The 17,389-nt window shown below is 39.6% G+C and overlaps 3 protein-coding genes across 7 annotated transcripts in view; 1 reads left to right on the forward strand and 2 right to left on the reverse strand.

Annotated features, from left to right (window-relative positions):
- Nucleotides 1-9,559, reverse strand: part of rho-5 (rhomboid-5) — a 260,083-nt gene extending 250,524 nt beyond the window's left edge. For 3 of the 4 annotated variants that reach the window (XM_076534131.1, XM_076534132.1, XM_076534130.1), the window contains exon 1: nt 7,755-9,559. The gene's annotated coding sequence lies outside the window, so the exon portion shown is untranslated. The remainder of the gene's footprint in view (nt 1-7,754) is intronic. The other variant, XM_076534129.1, reaches the window with a different exon arrangement.
- Nucleotides 9,560-10,223: 664 nt separating this feature from the next.
- LOC143264942 (uncharacterized) lies at nt 10,224-12,227 on the reverse strand. The gene is made up of 5 exons (XM_076534134.1): nt 12,092-12,227; nt 11,210-11,336; nt 10,949-11,121; nt 10,609-10,871; nt 10,224-10,551 (listed from the first exon to the last, which is right to left on the reverse strand). The coding sequence occupies exons 2-5, from the start codon at nt 11,311-11,313 to the stop codon at nt 10,462-10,464; spliced, it is 630 nt and encodes a 209-aa protein (XP_076390249.1). The 5' UTR covers nt 11,314-11,336; nt 12,092-12,227; the 3' UTR covers nt 10,224-10,461.
- Nucleotides 12,186-17,085, forward strand: LOC100878990 (facilitated trehalose transporter Tret1). Of its 2 annotated transcripts, XM_076534133.1 has the most exons (9): nt 12,186-12,327; nt 12,817-12,996; nt 13,493-13,689; nt 13,958-14,264; nt 14,341-15,768; nt 16,086-16,262; nt 16,626-16,691; nt 16,761-16,859; nt 16,925-17,085. In XM_076534133.1, the coding sequence occupies exons 1-5, from the start codon at nt 12,252-12,254 to the stop codon at nt 14,964-14,966; spliced, it is 1,386 nt and encodes a 461-aa protein (XP_076390248.1). In that variant the 5' UTR covers nt 12,186-12,251; the 3' UTR covers nt 14,967-15,768; nt 16,086-16,262; nt 16,626-16,691; nt 16,761-16,859; nt 16,925-17,085. The 2 variants fall into 2 exon arrangements, with proteins under 2 accessions (XP_076390248.1, XP_003699795.2); XM_003699747.2 differs by lacking the exon at nt 16,761-16,859.
- Nucleotides 17,086-17,389: the final 304 nt, after the last annotated feature.

Genomic DNA, 17,389 nt, shown 5'->3' on the forward strand with positions numbered 1-17,389 from the left:
ATATAACGCGAGGAAATTCCACGTGTAAAAATTCTACGCATTGCGATATAACGCGAGGAAATCCCACGCGTAGAAATTTCACGCGTGGCAATATAACGCGAGGAAATCCCATGCGTAGAAATTCCACGCGTGGCGATATAACGCGAGGAAATCCCACGCGTAGAAATTCCACACGTGGCGATATAACGCAAGGAAATTCCACGCGTTGCGATATAACGCGAGGAAATGCCACGCGTAGAAATTCCACGCGTGGCGATATAACGCGAGGAAATCCCACGCGTAGAAATTCCACGCGTGGCGATATAACGCGAGGAAATCTCACGCGTAGAAATTCCACGCGTGGCAATATAACGCGAGGAAATCCCACGCGTAAAAATTCCACGTGTGGCAATATAACGCGAAGGTATCCCACGCGTAGAAATTCCACGCGTGGCACTATAACGCGAGGAAATCCCACGCGTAGAAATTCCACGCGTGGCACTATAACGCGAGGAAATCCCACGCGTAGAAATTCCACGCGAGGAAATCCCACGCGTAAAAATACCACGTGTGGCCATATAATGCGTGGATATCCCACTTGTGGCGATACAACACATCGATAATTCCACATCTAACAATATAATTCATATAAATTCCACGCGTGGCAATATAACCTGCAAAAATTCTACGCTTAGCAATACATCGCGTGAAAATCCCACAGCAACATAACACCTGAAAATTAAATCTTTTTCATACGAATTATAATCCAGATTTTATCCGAATAAATTTACAAAATTAGCGTGAAAATGTCGTTCTAGGAAAAAACAAGCAGACAAATACAAAATGTCGCGTATTAAACGAAAAGCGTAAATAGAAGGATTTGAAGGGTGGACTGTAATTTTAGGATTTGTAAATTTTTACCTGTTTTTATTTGTTTTCCCTTAAATTTATTCTCGATCGCATCGTGCAAATACTCGAAGGGATAATCCTGTTTTGAAATTTCGAGAGTGCGTGCTATTGATTTTTGGTAAAATCCCAATTTATTCAGGATTAATTGATATTTAGATTTTTCCGATGGGTGAAGTATTCGGTGATCGGTTTTTGGGGAAAATCGAGCGGAACGTTGATTCGGAAAAAGCGGCTTTCCACTACAAATTAGGTAAAACCAGTTAGGGGTTGTGTATTTTCTGTCGATTCTCGCTTAAAAATGGGGTTGGATAATCGTCAGGCAGTTGTGCAAATCCTCGCTTCGTTTTTTAACAAAATTTACATTCGTACCATCGACTTCAATAATCCGCCTGCTCATGTTTTACTGCCCTCCTTTTATATCGTTTCAGGTCTCTAATTTACCATGTTTGATATTCACGAAAAGTGTTGACACGATGTGGACAAAATTAACATAATCTAACTTTAACCCAACATAGATAAACATAAGACAACTCAACTGAACTCGAGTATGTGTAACCTAACTTAAAATTAATCTTGTCGAACCTTTGTTAAAATGAGCAACCATCATAATTTATCCAAACAAGTTATATAAATAATATGTTCAAATCTGATATGATTAAGTCACATCTGATTAACTTCATCCAACTTAACCTAAACCTTCAACGACTCTAAAATAACGATACACCCAAAATTACTTAATTTATTCCCAACTCATGAATCCAAATTAACCAAACTAACAGACAGATCAAAATTACGAAATAAATCAAACAAAGTTGTATGCATTCGCATAGCAACAAAATTTCTTTGGAAAAGGTCGACGAGCCCCAACTACAGTGTCAACTTGGATCGAGCCCAATTCAAATGTTTGCCCACGATTGACACGCTAATTCATAGACACACGTCGATAGGAGAATATTGTATGCCTGAAATGCTATCATCAGCCAAATCTATCGCATTGACGAGTGTTTTACAACGAGTATTGTTAGTCCCCGGAGCGTGTATCGGTCTCGTTAGCTTTATGTAATTATGTTCCTGCGAACTGCAGTCCGACTGCAAGCCACAGATTTGATCGGGCATTAATGCACGCTTCATTATCCGGGATAATTAGTAATTCGACTACGAGTCTCGATCACCCAGGTGTAAACACACGAGTTACTTTAATGCTTATTCATGATAATTCTGGAGGTATTTTTATATGATCATGCTGTCTTTGATGTGATTTCTTGTTTTAATATTGTTGATTATGTAATAAGACAAATTTTCAATTTTTAGATTTTCAAATTTTTAAATTCCCAGTTTCTAAATTTGTATATTTTCAAGTTAGAGGTTCCTACATCTACACATTGGTATATCTTCAAATTTCTGCGTTGCTAAATCCCTATATCCTCAGATTTCGTGTGCCCTTACATCCATATATGTATATCCAATATAGGTTCACAAATTTCTACCTGCTCACATTTTTATATATACAAAGTCCTACGTTCTCAAGTTCAAATATATCCAAATTCCTATGTTCCCAAATCCTATCATCCCCAAATCCATACGACTCCAACTTCATACGCTCCCAAATTCCCACGTCCCCAACTTCCTACGTCACCAAATCCTGACGTCCCCAAATCCCAAATCCTCAACTTCCAAATTCCCAATTCCCACATCCCCAATACCCAAATCCCCCAAATCCCCCAAATCACCCAAATCCCAAATCTCCCAAATCCCAAATCTCTCAAATCCCAAATCTCTCAAATCCCACATCTCCCAAATCCCAAATCTCTCAAATCCCCAATCTCCCAAACCCCCAATCTCTCAAATCCACAATCTCCCAAACCCCCAATCTCTCAAATCCACAATCTCCCAAATCCCCAATCTCCCAAATCCCCAATCTCCCAAATTCCAAATCTCCTAAATCCCAAATCTCTCAAATCCCACATCTCCCAAATCCCAAATCTCTCAAATTCCCAATCTCCCAAACCCCCAATCTCCCAAACCCCCAATCTCTCAAATCCACAATTTCCCAAATCCCCAATCTCCCAAATTCCAAATCTACCAAATCCCCAATCTCCCAAATTCCAAATCTACCAAATCCCCAATCTACCAAATCCCCAATTTTCCAAATGCCAAATCTCCCAAATTCCAACTCTCTAAAATCCCCAAATCCCAAATCCCCAATTCCCAAATCCCAAATCTCCCAAATCCCAAATCTCCCAAATCCCAAATCTCCCAAATCCCAAATCTCCCAAATCCCAAATCTCCCAAATCCCAAATCTCCCAAATCCCAAATCTCCCAAATTCCAACTCTCTAAAATCCCCAAATCCCAAATCCCAAATCCCCAATTCCCAAATCCCCAAATCCCAATTCCCAAATCCCCAATACCCAAATCCCCAAATCCCCAAATTCCCAAATTTCGAATCCCATAACCTACCCAAAAAGCAAAGACGCCGAATAAGCACAGGAAGAAGAAAGATTAGCAGGAGAAAAATGAGAATGGTTTTTTTCAGTCCTACGTCAGGTGAAATTCAGGAACATTTGTTCTTGAAAACGTTTCCCCCGACTGCCTTTTTCCTTGATAAATCGTGGCCAACCACGATATTCAAGAGGATGAAAGAAAAAGGGGATGCACGAAGGAGGGAAACGTCGAACGGTATCGATGACAAACGAGTAATCGAGAGACGAATCACTTTGTACGTGCAGAGGGAAAAACAGCAATTCGGGATGCTTTTAGAAGACATATATGTACATATCCATGAAATATGTACTTCGTCGAATTTGTTTTGCGTTCATGTTATTGGATTGCTGTTTACCCATTAGATCGACTCAATTGAGTGACAAACAGGGGTTCCGCGACGCAATAATTGAATAGTCGTCGATATTTTGAAGCGTTCTAAATATTGAATATTTTGAGAATTTGAGGAGTTGGGAAATTGGGAATTTAGGAAGTCGTAGATTTGGAACTGAGAATTTGTTAACTTTGAAAATTTCGGTATTGAAGAACTGTAACATCTGCTTGCAGTTTTTATGAACTTTTCCTGTTTCTATCGCACCGAGTTGTCTCGTAATTCTTAATCAGAAGTGAGAATTAGTTCAAAAGTGCAATAACATGTTACACAATTTAAACACCGAAGAATGTAACTACTTGTAACATAGTAACGCGAAGTTGTTAGGAAAGGCACGCGAGGAACGCACTGTTGCGGTTTATTGATTTTTTAAATTACCACTCTATAGCGCACCACATTAACAGGCATTAATTTTGCTGTCGTTGCGGGCGGCAACAATAAATTGTGCCGGTAATTAAAGCGTCTACGGGGATAAAAAAACGAACGCAAAAACTGCATAAAGCGCAGAATAGTTCTTTCCCCTTAACTGCGAACGTTTCTTACCGAAACTTCAGTAATTTAACATTCTCCCTTTCTGCTCAAATAAGGACGTGACTAAAAAAGATTTACCAAAAAGGAAAATAACAACTTTTCCTTTATCTTCGTGTTCCGGAACGTTAACGCTGGAAATTCAACCAGTACATTCGTTATATTGCATTATTGGTAGAGTATTAGGTTGGCAACTGCATTCATCACCCTCGTGTTATATTACCTCCCGTTGAATCACTGCACTATTGGTCACGCGTTATATCGCCATTCATGGAATTCCTACGTGTAATATATCCACTCGTTATATCGCCACCCGTGGAATTTTTACACATGGGATACCCTCGCGTTATATCACCACTTGTGGAATTTCTGCGCGTGGGATACCCTCGCGTTATATCGCCACCCGTGAAATTTCTACGCATGGAATATCCTCGCGTTATATCGCCACTCATGGAATTTCTTCGCGTGAGATACCATCGCGTTATATCGCCACTTGTGGAATTTCTACTTGTGGGATATCCTCACGTTATATCGCCATTCATGGAATTTCTACGCATGGGATACCCTCGCGTTATATCGCCACCCGTGGAAATTCTACGCATTGGATATCCACTCGTTATATCACCACTTGTGAAATTTCTATGCGTTGAATATCCACTCGTTATATCGCCACTAATGGAATTTCTACGCATGGGATACCCTCGCGTTATATCGCCACCCGTGGAATTTCTACGCATTGGATATCCACTCGTTATATCGCCACTTGTGAAATTTCTATGCGTGGGATATCCTCGCGTTATATCGCCACTCACGGAATTTCTACGCATGGGATACCCTCGCGTTATATCGCCACCCGTGGAATTTCTACGCATTGGATATCCACTCGTTATATCGCCACTCATGGAATTTCTACGTGTGGAATATCTTCGCGTTATATCGCCACGTACTGAATTTCTAAGCGTGGAACATTCTCGCGTTATATCGCCACTCGTGGAATTTCTACTCGTGGGACATTCTCGCATTATATCGCCACTTACTGTATCACCACCCGTTGCATTACCACGCGTTGTTTCACCGCACATTATTTCCCTACCAAAATGCATTGTACTGTCACATGTCGTCACGTGTTATATTACCTCACGTTATATGGCCACTATCCACAATCGAATTTCAGCACTTGTTGAAACAAAATAAGCAATCACGCAGTTGCGAACCTAACGATAAAGTTATTCCAAATTTTCCTGTTATTAATTATTATAATAATTAATGTTACGTTCAGACTCAGTCAAATTCGAAAATATGAAATTTTTCGCTCAATTTGTTAGCCTTGACTAATACAGCACATAGCTTGTACGTATGTATCTAAGAGACGTTGACTTTCAATTTGCATTCCCAATAATTCGGTTTCCTGTGCAGTTATGCAGGTACCTATGCCCGCAACGTATGTCACGTACACAGTTGAACACGTGTTACGTGAACTACTACTGTATAAAGGGTTGTATGTAGGAGAAACGGATTTGAGAGATAGTAGGAGAAATTGGAATGCCGCCAGCTTTCCATGTTCGATGATTTCGCATTAAACTTAAAATGTACGGCCGACCGGTGGATGTCGCGAGAATGGTAAACGAAGGTTTATCAAAGCGGTGATAAAGGAATATTTTATTAAACGGACATTCTGCGAGAGCGTTTCTCATGTAACGTTCCGTACGAAATACGAAGCTTGTTTCGCAAGAAATGTTCATAAAGAATCGCTAACTTTTTCAGTGTATGAATATTTAAACGCTAAGAAACTACGGAGGTAAATGGAACTTTTAATGCAAACTAGTTGCTCCTTGCTACAAAACATTATGATACCGATAGTACAATGGATAGTGTAATTAAAATCTTCCTGTGTCATATTTATGTACCTGATTTTTCATTCATGTTATGCTTCCTATCTGAATAATAGTCAAATTTTACTTGGAATAATTAAAATACTTAGACATTAGCTCTTTAACGCATCAAATATGTCTGACCACAAACAGCTGGTTTCACTCATATGTAACTTGAGTAACTAGATATGCTCAAGTATAACAGGATTGCAAGAACGCAGTTTCTATTATGTATAAAACATTCCAAATTTTCCTACGTTATCAGAAATTATCTTCAAACACGTGTAAGAAAACATTCACCGCACAATCAGTAGAATCGCAACGCTCCAATAAATAATGAAATACGACGTTTAACATCGTGTATGTGCTCGTGTAAAATTACGATCTTTTACGACGTGATAAGAAATGTTTGAACATGCGATTCCTTTTAGCCGTGTTCATACATTAAGACGGTCGTATATTTCATTCGAACTATTTAAATAGAATCATTTTTTAATTATAACTTGTATTTTATACGAACGGATCAAATAATTCCTAATTAAATAAATAACGCGCCACTGTTTCGCTTCACAAAAGCTCGTGAAATTAATTTTCGCAATTTTACGCGATGATTTCTAGGCGTTGGATATTCACGCGTTATATCGCCACTAATGGAATTTCTAAGCGTGGAATAACCTCGCGTTATATTACCATTTGTGGAATTCCAACGCGTGGGATATCCTTGCGTTATATTGCCATGTGTGGAATTCCAACGCGTGGGATATCCCTGCGTTATATCGCCATGTGTAGAATTCCAACGCGTGGAATTACCCTCGCGTTATATTGCCATTTGCGGAATTTCAACGCGTGGGATATCCACGCGTTATATCGCCATGTGTGGAATTCCAACGCGTGGAAAATCCACGCGTTATATCGCCATGTGTGGAATTCCAACGCGTGGGAAATCCTCGCGTTATATCGCCACTCGTGAAATTTCTACGCGTGGGATATCCTTGCGTTATATTGCCACTCATGGAATTTCGACGCGTGAGATATCCTCGCGTTATATCACCACGCATGGAATTTCTACGCGTGGAATAACCTCGCGTTATATCGCCACGTGTTGAATTCCTACGCGTGAGATATCCTCGCATTATATCGCCACTCGTGAAATTTCTACGCGTGACATATCCTCGCGTTATATCGCCACTCATGGAATTTCGGCGTGTGAGATATCCTCGCGTTATATCGTCACGCATGGAATTTCTACGCGTGAGATATCCTCGCGTTATATCGCCACGCATGGAATTTCTACGCGTGGCATAACCTCGCGTTATATCGTCACGCATGGAATTTCTACGCGTGAAATATCCTCGCGTTATATCGCCACTCATGGAATTTCTACGCGTGGCATAACCTCGCGTTATATCGCCACGTTTTGAATTCCTTCACGTCAGCTATCCTCACGTTATATCGCCACTCGTAAAATTTCCACGCGTGAGATACCCTCGCGTTATAACGCCTCTCATGAAATTCCTCTGCGTGGTCGACAAATTACTAAACTTTATTTTCATGAAATGTACGGCCGTCCATTATAAAGACACGAAAAGTACTCACAAGTGTCTGGTGGGTCGAAATAACTCGCAGCACAGCTAATCCTGGTCAAAACGGCGACAAAAGCACACACTCGTAGCACTGATCCAGCACAACAAACCAGTAGTTCACTTTGGTCAAATAATCGCACGAAACATCTACAACTACTCCGAAGGATTCCATCCAGGATAAAAAAAAGAACAGTCACTTCTCCATCTCGAGTTCTGAACCGGAAGCAGTTCTACTTCACCATTTTATCCACCTCCTGCAATGTAATTCACCAGCGTATACAGTACACCGTAGAGGTTATATCATGGTTCAACGAGGAAAACGCGAACGATCGAACACACATCTCTCTGATTAATCAAGCATCACGATTGTCGTTTCCCGCGTTTCAAAGACGATTAACGACTTACTTGGTGGACCGTGTCCGTGGCACGAGAGCGTACACTTCATAACCTCCGGTTCGTCGATCACGCTTCCCATCGCTTAGAAACGAAGTCCGTGGCAAGGGTAGTCCGTGGAAAATCGCGGAAGCAGGCTCGTTCGCGGCCGCGAGGTGGCCACGAAACGAGGTTAATGGCACTCGAGACGCTCCAGCCTCCCTCGAACGCGTCGTTCCCGATCAGCTGCACTAACCTCGCTAATCGATGAATATCGAAGAAAATGAGGGAAGAAAAAATAAATATGAACACCACGAGTTTCTTCGTGAACTCAGCAACAACCGGGTCGGCACTTACGGTAACCCACTTTCGACATCGGCATTTTTTTCCCTTCCGCCGATGGTCTGACTGTTATCGAATCGCGAACATCCGCGTCACCGAACTTGTAATCACTGTCAATTTCGTGCACTGCCACTCGTACACGGCCAGCTGACAGCGTCGAGACGGCGACGGGGAAAACAGCCCTCGCCTTGCTCCATTTAAGCGTCGATTTTACGGAATCACGTTACCCGATTACCTCTCGGGACACCGTTCCCGATCCTGGCTCGGATCGGATGGCGATTCGGCTAACATCGTGAACGATCTCTCACGAACTCGTACACGAAAACAGCGAATGTACCGACGAGAACGGTGCACGCATCGAATAACCTCGCGCAGCCAAAATGGTGGACGACACTCCCGTGTTCCGCTTTAACTCGCTACCACGGCCTTGTCCTTTTCCCTCGATTAACAACCGTCGAGCGTGACACCGCTGCCGAAACGCACGACGTTAACACGAATCCTGTACGGAATCACACTGTCGAACCGTGGATACGGAGGAGATCACGATCGAGTCGAGTGCACTGGAACCGCCTTTTGGTGCACAACACAACACACCAGGCTACGTGTAAAGTGGACCATCCGGTTGACGGGTCGACACGTTCGTTTTCACGGCTTCGCGTCCCTTCACGGCTGACCACTGACGTCGCGGGCTCGTTTCGCGGGGTCCAAGAAGGGCCGGGGCCCGGTCACCTGATCGTGGCGTGGAAAAAAGCTCCACGAAAGACGACAGCTTCGAGAGGCTCCTCGTTGAGGGCATTCCAGCGCAGCCAGGGTGGACCGAAACGAACGCCGCGCCATCTGCCGAGGAAAATGATCACCCGACAACTGCCATGGCCGCGCAACCAACCCTCGCGTCAATAACAATCGAGTGACACGCGACGCGTGTCTCGCTGCACTGACCGCATCCTGCCACTCTGGCGTCATTCTTTCGCTAGCCTATTCTCCTCATTTTTACAAGATAACGAAACTATTCTGATAGCTCGGCGTGTTTCGACTCGCGATTTCGTACGTTTTCGATTAACCGCGAACGGAACTACGAGTGGCAGCTGCGCGATTCGAACTGAGCACAATTTTGCATGAGAACCGCGACCCGAGCACGGAAATGCACGAGTTCGAACGAACGGCTCCGTAATGGAGCTCGTTGAACGTCGAGACACCTGGAAACGATATATGGAACTTTCAACCCAATTTAAGGGATGAAACGTATCGTATGGTCAGACAGCGACCTATTCGCTTGAAAACTGGATTGCACAAATGCAAACGACGCCGAGGCGAATGGAATAATATCGACAAAGGCTTTTCAATCGAACAGCGATATTTACTCGCATAGTATTCTTAACGATACTCTTTGAGTACCTTTAAACGTATTGCAATTTGTTCTTTTATCGTTTTTAACTCGTTGACTGTCATCGTGCAAATTGACATACGTGATCAAAGTATAATGGACTATTAAACGCGGAGGATGCCACAGTGAAACTTGACATATATGATCAGACACGCCACAGTAGAGATTACTAGTACGTTCACTGCCCGGTGAAACTCGACATACATGGTCAGAGACACTATAATACATATTATTAACACGTGCACTACCACACCAAAACTTGACGTACATAATCAAACGTGATATAATACACGTTTCTAACCCGTTGACTGTTATAGCGAAACTTAATGTATATAATGGAACACGCTATATTGCAAATTACTGAGAAAATAGCTAATTTTCCTGTTTCGTTGCTCACTTTATTATATTGTTCTCTCAGTGTTAAACTCTCTTTTTTTCCTTTAAATAATTTAACTTAACCCGTAACATCGACCATCGTGACAATCAACGTTTTAAAACCAACGATTTATAATTCAGTAACTCGAATGTTTGAAGATTTTTTAATTTTAATTTTTTACCTAATTCTTCACATTATTGTCACCTTATTATGGGAGCGAAAGAGCAGTTTACCAGGAATTTATGTTCAAATTGTGTCGTAGTGTTCAAAATTCCAGTCTCGCGTTTCCTCTTCTTCTCCCCTGTCTGGGAGAATACATTCTTCATCTGCTAACGTCTGGAATATTATCTTACATTATCTAAGTCTTGCGAATAATTTATTAAATACTCTTACGGGTTCGCGAATCAGCGATCGAATGTAATTAAGTTCCTGATCTTTCTCTAACAGACATTGGTTGCGTTCCTGACATCTTTTGTAGTGCAGCAACCAAAAACCGAGATACCTGACCGGATCGTACGGCTTCTTCGATACCACTTCCTTAATTGCCATTTTTAGTGGTACTTGAAAATGGTCCTTTAACCATTTACTATCAGGAGACAATAGTATTTCGTCCGTGTCAATGGAAGAACATTCTTTTATTTCTTCTTTGCTGGTTTCTTTGGGGATGAAATTTTAATTTTGTAGTAAATGAATTTTTAATAGCTTCTTTATAATTTGTTGATGTTTAACTTACCTACCACTGTTTCTAGAACTCCTTCCGGTTCCTTTTCATTATCAGACTTTTCAGAAACTTTCTCGACTTCGTTTAGTTCTTCGCATTTTTCCACGCTAGTGTAAGGTAAACACTCTAATCGATGATGAGTCGGCATGAGAGATGTTACTAGCATCTCTTTCAAAGTTTCTTTACTGAAGAAATTAATATAAAACATGATATTAAAATTTTATATTCTGTTTGCTGGACGATACTTTTCACTGAAATTATATTTAATCTGACCTTTTACCATCTTGGACATCAATCTTTTTCCCAATTTTTTTCGCAAAAGTATTCAGCGGATCTGGAATACTCGTATCGCTTATCATTGAACGTTTCTTTTCCATTTTAAACGATTTATTCCCCAATCCTGAAAGAAAACAACCTTAAATCATATTGTAATTGACAATCTACGTTCAATCGATACGGGGTGAACAATAAAACTTGACCTATCCTCCAAATCTTGTAACCATAAAATAATTTAGAATTGTTTGCTAAAAATTGATTGAAGAAAGCTATTAGTTCTTTGCACAAGCAAACAAGTTTGTGTACTTTTACATTGTTCTCAATATCGAAACAATATTTATTTTCGATAACTTTGTAAAAACATCACTGCTTCAACCGTATTGCACAAGACCTGTATGCATAAACTACAACAATTTAAATCAAATGTAAATTTCTGTTTACTATTTTAAATTCACAAATTTCTGTTCCCAGAAAAATATTTTAATAAAGTCTGTATTTTTCCGCATTCGACAACAATTGTGACTATGTAGTACAATGCTATTCACCGAGCTTACAGCGCGGTATTCTTGCGTCAATCTTCCAAGTAGCTATAATAAATTTCTCAACGAAACAGTGCCACCTAATATCGTCATTTGCAATGTGCTATTTATGACAAGATCCAGTGATAACGATGCTGAACTGTCAATCACGGCTACCCGATGTTTGCGTAAGCTGGTGTTTTTCAGAAACTTGAAGCCGTTGGTCTGGTTAAAAGCAGAAGAGGATAGATCAGAGATAAGAAAAATGTGACCGTAGTAAAGTTCCGAGATAACGATTTTTTATGGGCCCCGCTTCAAAACAAACACATGCAACACACATAATAATCAAATTATTACACACAGCGCATAAATACATCAGGAGTCTTATCGAAGTGCAAATCTTCCGATCTCCGCTAGGATATTCCTGCTAAGTTTCATCGAGATTCAGGTTTGAAAACATCTCCTGAACAGTCAAGGCAACCGCTGTGTTCCGTGCATCTCGTTTAACTCCTGAAATCGGGATGTCCCATGAAAATCCAAAGAAAAATGGGGGTAAAACGATTACGGTCTGGCCGCAATGGCTGGCTGCATGCACACGTAAGTATAATCAAATTTATAATGATCCCTCTTAATTCTTCCATCGTGTGACTGATATAACAAGTGCATTACCTATTGATAAGCTCTCTTTAATTTCCTTGCTAATTAAAATATCCGTAAAATTTTCCGAGAGTTCCAAATACGTTCTGCACATCAATCTATAAAAAGAAGAAAAGTGGAGCAAATTTAATAACATCGTGTAGTAAATATTAAGGTATTGAACACCTTGCAAGTGACCCTTCAGTAACTACAAAATGGAACCTTGATAGAACCTGTTAAGAAGAAAGTTACGACATATTTGCTGAAAGTTCACGTGCAAGGTGTTCGATTGACGTGAAACTCGATTAAGGTGCTCTAACGTAATTACTGGTACATCAAGATGCACTGTGTCCCACACATCAAGGCGTTTGTAGACCTCTAGCTATGAATGAGCTAATGAAATTATTCTCGCATCCGTTGACACAACTGTTTCATGGCCGTTTGTGACAGTCAGCTTAGTTGTTATCGGAAGTGGCCTCGCGAATGGCTGGGCATCACCGTACTTGGCTCAACTGACATCAACGGAAGCGAACATGCCTTTGAGACTGACAGACACCGAAGCATCCTGGGTGGCATCCCTTTTAAATCTTGGCCGGTTCACCGGCGCTTTGCTCAGTGCACTGTGTCAAGGTAAAGTCGTTTCTTCATTGTCAGATAGTCTGGCAAGATTCGTCCATTCTTTCGCTACGGTCGTCTGAAAAATTTGCAAAAGATTTTAGTCTTCGAAACAGCAAGTTTGCTTACAAATTTATAAGTTAATAATTTACATGTATGTTAATAATGTTAATAATATACACATCACTGATGGAATACAATTGTACGAGAGCAGTTTCCATCAGTGATCAACCGAACAGATATTCATCTTTGATTAGATCGATCCTCTCTTACAGCGCACGATCAAGTAACCAAACAGGGCAAGCAATGGTTCGGCATTGCTAATCCAGAATTCGATAAGAACAAGGCAGCCACGACTCAGCACTCGTAGAAAAACCTGACACGAAATCGTGGTATGTGACAATGCAAACCTAAAGATTAAATATTCCTTGATCTAACAAAAGGTTCTGAGTTGTGGTGATCTTGTTCTCAGGTAAAAAGTAACATTAACGTGTCGCAACGTCATCTTCAGAGTACACCGGACGAAAGAAGGTGCTCCTGCTCAGTGGAATACCGTTGGCTGCGAGCTGGGTGTTTAGTATTTGTGCCACATCGGTCGCATGGCTGTACACCTCAAGATTCTGCTCAGGAATTGGCTCTGGAATGACATGGTGTGCACTGTCTTTGTATTTAAGCGAGATAGCCGATCCCAGCATCCGCGGATCATTGGTAAATCCTTATTTTCGTTTTTCATTCTTTGGCGTAACTGGATGGGGGATCAAGGTGGAATGAAGGTCATAGGTTATATATACAAAATTTGCAAAAATAAAAGGGTACTGATCCTAGATAAAAGTCCCAGTTGCGCCAATGTCTACGTCTATCATACAGCTTTCCGCAACCTACAGAAAAGTAAATTTTATCTATCGAGTTAATTGTACAGTAGGTTTCATAAATTTTCAATTAACTTGATAAAGCTGCTTGTGGTCCCCGTCTTTAGATATCCTTTAACGTGAACGCATCTTCCGTTGGTATGTTCTTGGGAAATGCAATGGGTCCTTATCTGTCCATGGAGATGTTCGGGTACGTGAGTCTCGTTCCGAATATCCTCTTCATGATCCTCTTCAGCATGATACCCGAATCACCCTACCATTACCTCCTGCATGGGGATATCGACAAGGCTGAAGCATCCTTGAAATGGTTCAGGCGAGAGACTGACGTCAAAACCGAGATACGAGAACTTCAGGAATTCGTCAACGGGACTGAAACAAATAATTTTGTCAAGCTGAAGGAATTTCTCATACCAAGTGATTTACCATTCTTTTCTTTGACTAAGGTCATTATGTCCTTTACACGTCATTATGTTTTCCTATAATATTTTAGGCAACTTCAAAAAGGCTCTCATCGTGGTCGGTATTTATTTCTTCTCCTACATGACTGGGTACTCCGCTCTGAACTCGTACTCACAAATAATTCTCATAAGAAGTAAAATTAGCGTGACACCCAGTCTGGTGGTGACGATTCTCGGACTTTCGACGATTATGGCCGGTGCAGCGGGTACGATACTGGTCGACAAATTCGATAGAAGATTCTTTCTGATCATCTCCGGCGCAGGATCCTCCATATCCCTAGCATTGTTAGGCTTACATTTTCATCTGCTTTCTTTGGATTACAACGCAGCGAGTTTAACGTGGTTACCTATATTCTCCATGTTACTGTTCAATTTGTCCATGTCCATTGGACTACAGCCGATACCGAGCACTCTGCTGGGTGAAATGTTCACGGCGAACATGAAGACTATAGCTTCGACGTGTGTGAATATTAATAATGCGTTGATGTCTTTCGCCAGTGCGAGAACTTATCAGCCGTTTCTGGACTTAGTTGGTGAAAAATATGTGTATTGGACTTTCAGTGTTTGCTCGATATTCGTTATACCGTACGTTCTCTTTCTGATACCGGAAACAACCGGAAAAAGTCTCTTGGAGATTCAACAGTCTATAAAAAAATAAGGGGACGTTACGGTGGTATTTATAGAAAATGAATTTATAATTGATTGAATGACTTAATGAAGATCTCTTTATACGTGTTAATATCGTTATACTACGAAACATGTGAGTGTGTGTGCGCGTTTGTGCTTTATTGAAACATACCAGTATCTGTAAATAATACTACATAGATAATAAAAAAGAAGCACTTGTGACTATTGCGGCACAATGTTGCGTATACGCGATTATATTTTAAATAAAAGTAGTATACCTTATTGTAGAAATGTTTTAGATGTTCAATGCATCCGCGTGTTACTTCATTTTGTTACCAAAAGTATTTAAATAATAATGGAGTCTATGATTCCACTTCTATGGAGAACAATTTCTGTCAAAAAAATCGAGTTTAATTATATACAATTTATATGCGATCTGTCGAAAAGTAATTTGAAACTAAATGTAAGTTTTATTCGTTTTTGTAGCTGATATTTTATATAAGTCGAAAGTAGATGATGCCCACAATATTCAGCTCAGAAATTTTCATAGATTTGCAATTAGTATAAGCTTGTATAAATTAATTATATAACTTGTAGTCAAATTGTACTCGAATGGAAAACTATTACTATTAACTTATCTTACCATTTACTAAAATTTGAGAAAGACAGTAGCAATTATTTGCAAAATTTTTAAGTGGAAATTACTGGAATTTGTCTGATCATTTCAACTGCAACGGCTTTGAACTATTTTGATTGTGGCGGCAGCACTGTAGGCAGGGAGAGCCTCTCCCGGAGAGGGTATAATATAACCCACACTTGGTCGCAGCAAGATGGTAAGTAGGGTTGTAAAAGATCTTTATAATATTTAAACAAATTCTATTGTAGCTATGTTACATCTTAAATGTACAAAATTTCTTTTAACAATTACAATCCTATATCTATCTTTGATTAAATAAAATAATTGAAATATCCTGCAGAATCCTAAAAAGTAAACTCACCACATGGCAAGCATGTGCCTAATATATCTAACTCTATATTAAATGTTAATTTAGATACCTCTAAATCTAAATAACTCTTTAGTTATAGTTATTAACTGCATATCTGTATATATTTATTATATATTATATGCTTAACACAAAATTTATTATAGCCTCACAAGAAATTCAATATACCTCGCCATGGGTCTGTGGAATTTAATCCCAATATGGGATGCCGAAGACATTGTGGCTTTCCTGAAAGATGATCCAAATTAATTCATCAAATGTCTCTCATTGGTTACAAAATTGATTGACTTATGTGGTCAGGGAACCTACTCATCCAGAATGAAGTGAGTAGATATAAGATCTTCAATACTTTGAATGTATAGTTTTAATATTTAATAACATTATTCGACACAATGACCATAGTTTGATAAACACAGAAATGTGTTAGTCAACTTTGGTTGCGGTATAGGAGCTGCTTGATATTGTGCAGTATGGTTCAAACCACTGTGTCGAAAAATAACTCTATGCACTGCTTATGCAGGTAGCAAGGAGGCCAGGCATATTCCATATTCTCTTTGGAACCCATTGGGTGATGACCATTGAGCTAAACCATGTCTGACACAGTTTTGCAATATTAAACAAATAATTTTCCTAATATAATGTGTAACTGCTGTGGTTATAATTGTAATATGTATAATCTGTTACAGGTATTGCATTGCGTTGATGCATGAAAAAATTGAAACAAGGGTTTATGAAAAGACTCTTAAGATAAGGTATATACATGTTTCATTTTTTGTACAGTAGTAATTGCCTCTTCCTATGTTGGTCTTCTTAATTAATAGAGATTAAAACATCATTGGAGGCAAAGATAAATAGCTTGATTCATAGTACCTAATGATACACTGTTATCGTACATTAGGCCGTTACAGCAAGCTACAAATGTATGTATCAGTTCAAACAGATAATCATTAAAGGAATATCTATTAAAATTGCTAATTAATTCTAGGTTACAGGGAACGACGCATCGACGGAATACGATTTCATTGTGACCAAAGTATATGAGATAAAAGAAGAAATGTAATGATTTTACAAAAGATAAATATTAATAACCACTTATGATGTATTATGATGTATAATGCAACAATAAATAATAAATCTACTATACAATTTCTTTTCCCTTCAATTGAAAATAAATAAATCATGTAATAAATTCTATGTTCCCACATATCTATTTAAGAATAAAATTGTATGTACTGAATCTGAAAATATGTATACACGATATATTAAAAAATTAATAATATGCTCCTGTAAAAATCTACTCAAATTACTATGTCGGTAACAGCACAAAGATTTTCGAAAAGGTTTTGTACCATTTTTATGTCATTTCCTACTTTATTGATGATTGATTAATTTTAGGGGGTTGAAATTATAGAAAACTGTTTATCCAACTGTTGCACATACCAAATTTTAA

Source organism: Megachile rotundata, chromosome 8 (genome assembly GCF_050947335.1).
Source record: "Megachile rotundata isolate GNS110a chromosome 8, iyMegRotu1, whole genome shotgun sequence".
Classification (NCBI taxonomy): domain Eukaryota; kingdom Metazoa; phylum Arthropoda; class Insecta; order Hymenoptera; family Megachilidae; genus Megachile; species Megachile rotundata.

Excerpts from the sequence above, each read along its gene's own strand:
- LOC143264942 (XM_076534134.1), bottom strand. The coding sequence starts at position 11,313 with ATGGAAAAGAAACGTTCAATGATAAGCGATACGAGTATTCCAGATCCG. Across the intron at positions 11,122-11,209 it reads GATGTCCAAGATGGTAAAAG|TAAAGAAACTTTGAAAGAGA; the intron begins GTCAGATTAAAT and ends TAATTTCTTCAG. Across the intron at positions 10,872-10,948 it reads AGTTCTAGAAACAGTGGTAG|AAACCAGCAAAGAAGAAATA; the intron begins GTAAGTTAAACA and ends TCATCCCCAAAG.
- LOC100878990 (XM_076534133.1), top strand. The coding sequence starts at position 12,252 with ATGTCCCATGAAAATCCAAAGAAAAATGGGGGTAAAACGATTACGGTC. Across the intron at positions 13,690-13,957 it reads CCAGCATCCGCGGATCATTG|ATATCCTTTAACGTGAACGC; the intron begins GTAAATCCTTAT and ends CCCCGTCTTTAG. Across the intron at positions 14,265-14,340 it reads GAAGGAATTTCTCATACCAA|GCAACTTCAAAAAGGCTCTC; the intron begins GTGATTTACCAT and ends ATAATATTTTAG.